The sequence below is a fragment of the Garra rufa genome, chromosome 6 (genome assembly GCF_049309525.1).
Source record: "Garra rufa chromosome 6, GarRuf1.0, whole genome shotgun sequence".
Lineage (NCBI taxonomy): Eukaryota > Metazoa > Chordata > Actinopteri > Cypriniformes > Cyprinidae > Garra > Garra rufa.
This window is the reverse complement of record NC_133366.1, coordinates 24,203,881-24,208,244: the sequence shown is the minus strand read 5'-3', so window position 1 is coordinate 24,208,244 and position 4,364 is coordinate 24,203,881. Positions and strand designations below refer to the sequence as shown.

The 4,364-nt window shown below is 31.3% G+C and overlaps 1 protein-coding gene across 6 annotated transcripts in view; it reads right to left on the bottom strand.

The window, feature by feature from the left end:
• Nucleotides 1–423: 423 nt before the first annotated feature.
• The window catches only part of lmo7b (LIM domain 7b), a 119,293-nt gene continuing 115,352 nt past the window's right edge, over nt 424–4,364 (bottom strand). For all 6 annotated transcript variants that reach the window (XM_073843147.1, XM_073843142.1, XM_073843144.1 and 3 more), the window contains one exon: nt 424–1,291. In XM_073843147.1, coding sequence (XP_073699248.1) covers nt 1,269–1,291 — 23 coding nt within the window. In that variant the 3' untranslated portion in view covers nt 424–1,268. The remainder of the gene's footprint in view (nt 1,292–4,364) is intronic.

The following is a 4,364-nucleotide window of genomic DNA, read 5'->3' as shown; positions in this document are numbered from 1 at the left end:
TACACAATTCTGACATTTCTCAGAATTGCGAGTTTATATCTCACAAGTCTGAGAGCAAAAAGTTAGAATTGCGTGATATAAACTCGCAATAACCTTTTTTTATTCAGTGGTGGAAATGGGCTAGAACCACTAAGAATGAGGTTACAGTTGTAGGAATGGAGTCGACTGTGGGAGCAAGTTAATGACAGGAAGCAGAAAAGTCTGGAGATGTGCAGCCGCTCTTAAATTATCCATATTAGGACCTAAGTATGTATGTGTTTCAGGATGAGAAGAGATAATGATACGTATGGGGGAAAAAAAATAAAAAAATAAGCTGAAGTAAAGGGTTTTTAGAATAAAAAAGGGGTTTCAGCTCTTCAGTGAAAATAGTTTCAGTACATAATCATTTTCTACTTAAAAGTAAGCTTTATTTCCATGGCAACACTTAATTTAAATGGTTTAGCCTGTTTTAACTAGGCTATGACATACAAGGAGAGAGACATGTAAACTTCAAACAGAAGCATCTGGCAGAGGGGCTTGGAAAGAAGCATCCCAGGTAATTTGATCTTACAATTATATGCAACACAACCTCTATGTGGAGGCCATCTGATTGGCAGAACATTGCATCTGCTAAATAGAGAGACAAAATGCTGGTTACAACCAGAGTGCCACCTACTGGATAATACATTTTCACATCTGTAAGTATGACGGATAAAATATGTTGCATAAGATTCCTCTTAATTAACTGGTACAGAACAATAACTTAACCCCTGCACCATCACCACTATGTGATTTTTACCAACAAAAGGGAAAAAAGTGCTTGATAACCAAATAAAGTGTGCTAGAACATTTATTAAATAATTATGAGAGGAAAGCTTATATTAAAGAAATGATAGTATATGCTAAACAAATTAGTTCTCACCAAGGACTTCCTTCAGAAAAAGAACATATAAAAGGGTTCTCAGAAGACACATTAGACATGTTATTACTTGCCACATGGAATGCATATCAGCATTACATCTTGCTACATGGATGTCAGCCAGTACAGAAACAACCTCAGGGGTTTCAGCAATGATCAAAATAACATGTTCGAACTTGTCACTATGTAGCGGTCATACTATGAGAATAATCACAGACTCACAATTTCAGTCTCAATATATTGATTGTCAAAGCAGTGAAAGTAAGCAGTGGATAAAGCCTGCTGCAGTGGTTAGGTTGTGCTAATAGTTGTGATTCCTGAGGCCGTTTCTGTGGTACACTCCTCTTCGATTTGTTGTAATGCATTCTGGTCACTTGGAGATGGAGGAACAGACTATGAGAGAAATACAATTCAGTTAGCACAGTGTTTTTATAAACTAAAAACAAAAGTTTCAAAATGAAAGTTGTCTGTTTGTGAACACATAAGGTTAACAACTGAGTGAAGAACAAAATAACAAAAGGAATATTTCACTTAATTAAAATTCGTTATAAATCATCTGAGATTATATCTGACAATAAATTAATTTCCTTCATGACTAGTTCATTGGCCAATAAGACGTATTTCTTTAAAATGTAAAGTGTTTTACTCTGTTTCTATATGGTGTTAGTATGTCATATGGATACTTGTAATATTTATAAGCAGTGCTGACACCATCTTTCCTTGTTTTGTTGTACGTTGTTTAATAAGTTTACTTGGTTACTTTAAACACCGTTTTAATTAATAACGTTTCATGTTACGTGAAAAAAAAAAAAATGGTTCAAAGATGTTAAGATGTCCACGTCAAAAGAAACTTACAAAAGTGATTTCATGTCCATAGAAAGTACATTAAATGTAATTAAAGTGTCACCTTATAAGGTTTCAAATAAGTTTTGGGAGAAAAAAAAAATCCAAATTTGGTTGAAATAATACATTTTCATTCAGTGCAACACAATATTTATGTAAAAATTCAATTATTCTGACTTGTAATATGCTCCCTTATTCTTTTTTATATTTTAACATGTATATTTTATTGCGTTTTAAATGAGTAAAAAAATTCTTACTGACAATTGAGCAAAACAGAAAAACTAATTAGTATTTATTGAAAGTAATTCGTCAATGGTAATTCGTAAATAGATTTTTGTTGTAAATATGCCTGACAAAATTGTTACACTGAATGACATTTTAGTGGGTGTCTTTTGTAAATTAGGGAAAAATGTATGATATTTTGGGTGTCTTCTGTAAATTAGGGAAAAATGTATTATATTTATTTTTTGCTCAGAAAAACAAAAATGCAATTAAATAAACAGAAAACTTATTTAAAAAAAAAATAAATAAAATAAAGCAGCATTACGCTTATTGTTTTTATGCTTAAACCCTTTTTTGTTTTTGGCCCATATATGGTTTTGCAGCAAATCAGCATATTCAAATGATTTCTGAAGAATCATATTACACTGAGGACTGAAGTAATGGCTACTGAAAATGTACAGTGAAAATACAGATTACAGAAATAAATTACAATTAAAAAAAATATTTAAATAGCAAACTGCTCATTTGATATTTAAAATATATAATATGTATAACATTTCACAGTATTACTGATTTTATAAATGCAGCCCAACACTTAAAGGTGCAATGTGTAATATTTAAGAGGATCTCTAGACAGAAATGCAATATAGTATACATAACTATGTTTTCAGGGATGTATAAAGACCTTACTTAATGAACCATTATGTTTTTATTACCTTAGAATTATCAGTTTATATCTACATACACCGCGGGTCCCCTCACATGGAAGTCGCCGTATTGTTTCTACAGTAGCCCTAAACGGACAAACTGCTCTACAGATCGCGTTTCATCACTGTTGTTCTAGCGGAAAAACACTGACACAATGATGAACAAGTAACTGTAATTTTCACAATAACATCATTTTATTTACTTAAGTAAATATAATTACTTAATTTACGTTTTAAAAGAAACCTCATTACTGTTTGCTGTCTAAAACGACGACATCTTAATCCCGTGTGGGCCACCGTAGCTTCTGTAAAGGGAGGGGTGAGCGGTGGACGGGAGCCGTTGGTTGCAATTCACAATCTCACCGCTAGATGCCGCAAAAATCTACACACTGCACCTTTAATATAATATTTAATATTATATTATATCATATTATATAACAAACTGCCTTTCAGAAGTTTGTGATCAGTAAGGTTATTAATGTTTTTTTATGCTCATTAAGCAGGGTTTCTGCAGATATGAACAAGTGAAATTTAAGACTTTTTAAGACCTTTTTAATACCACCTTATATGAAATTTAAGACCTAAACCTGTAATGGAAATAGATATTATATTACATGCATATGTGATATTTAATGTGTTTAATGTAAAAAGTAAACAAAATTTCATGGCTGTCATAAATTAAATTTATTACTACGATATACAGTGAACTTATCAGCAGATACTATTCCACACAAAATATCCCCATAAAAGTACCACTAGAAATATCTGATTTTAAAAAAAAAATCTGAAGCGATTTTTTTTTTTTTACTTTTGAAATGTATGCGTACCTTTGAAATTTATTTTATGAATTTATCAATAAATTCTAAATGGCTGTTAGCAGTGAGATTACATAATTTACACTGCAAAATTAAAAGTGAGATTAATGTTTTAAATACATGTATTGATTTATAAATATATATATATATATATATATTATAAATGTTATATAAATACTGCGATTCTGTCTGAAGACGCAGAAACTTCCACAGAGGGAGAAAAAAATCTACAGTTGTTAGCAACTGGCTTTAGCCAAGCCCTATATTCAGTTTTTCCAAGCCCAGTTTCGCTAAACTTGCACTTCCTCATAGCTAAAAAGTTAAATCCATTTGACTTCTGCGGTACAATCCGAGAGAGACTCGCGCCAATAACAGAAAGCTGATTGGCTATTGCATGCTGGTCTCATTTGTAGTTTAAATTCAGCAAATTATATTTGGAATAGTGAAATAAAGAACTACAACACCACGGAAACAACAGAAAGAGAATTTAAATGAGCATTAGAGGTAGCGTTACATGGACATCGGAAAAATAAGACCTGTGTATAATTATTTAAGACCTAGAACAGCGAATTTAAGACTTTTTAAGGCCTAAAATTTTGATTTTTAAATTTTAGACTTTTTAAGACTTTTTAAGACCCCGCGGAAACCCTGATTAAGGCTGTATCTATGAGGTCAAAAATACAAAAAAAAAACAAAAAAAAACTGTAATATTAAGAATAAGAGTTTTCTAATTTAATATACTTCAAATTATAATCCTTCAGAAATCATTCTAATATGCAGATTTATTATCAATATTGAAAACGGTTGTGCTGCTTAATATTTTTGGGAACCTGTGATTTCTATTTTGAATAAATGCTCCACTTGCAATTCCAGAAAATG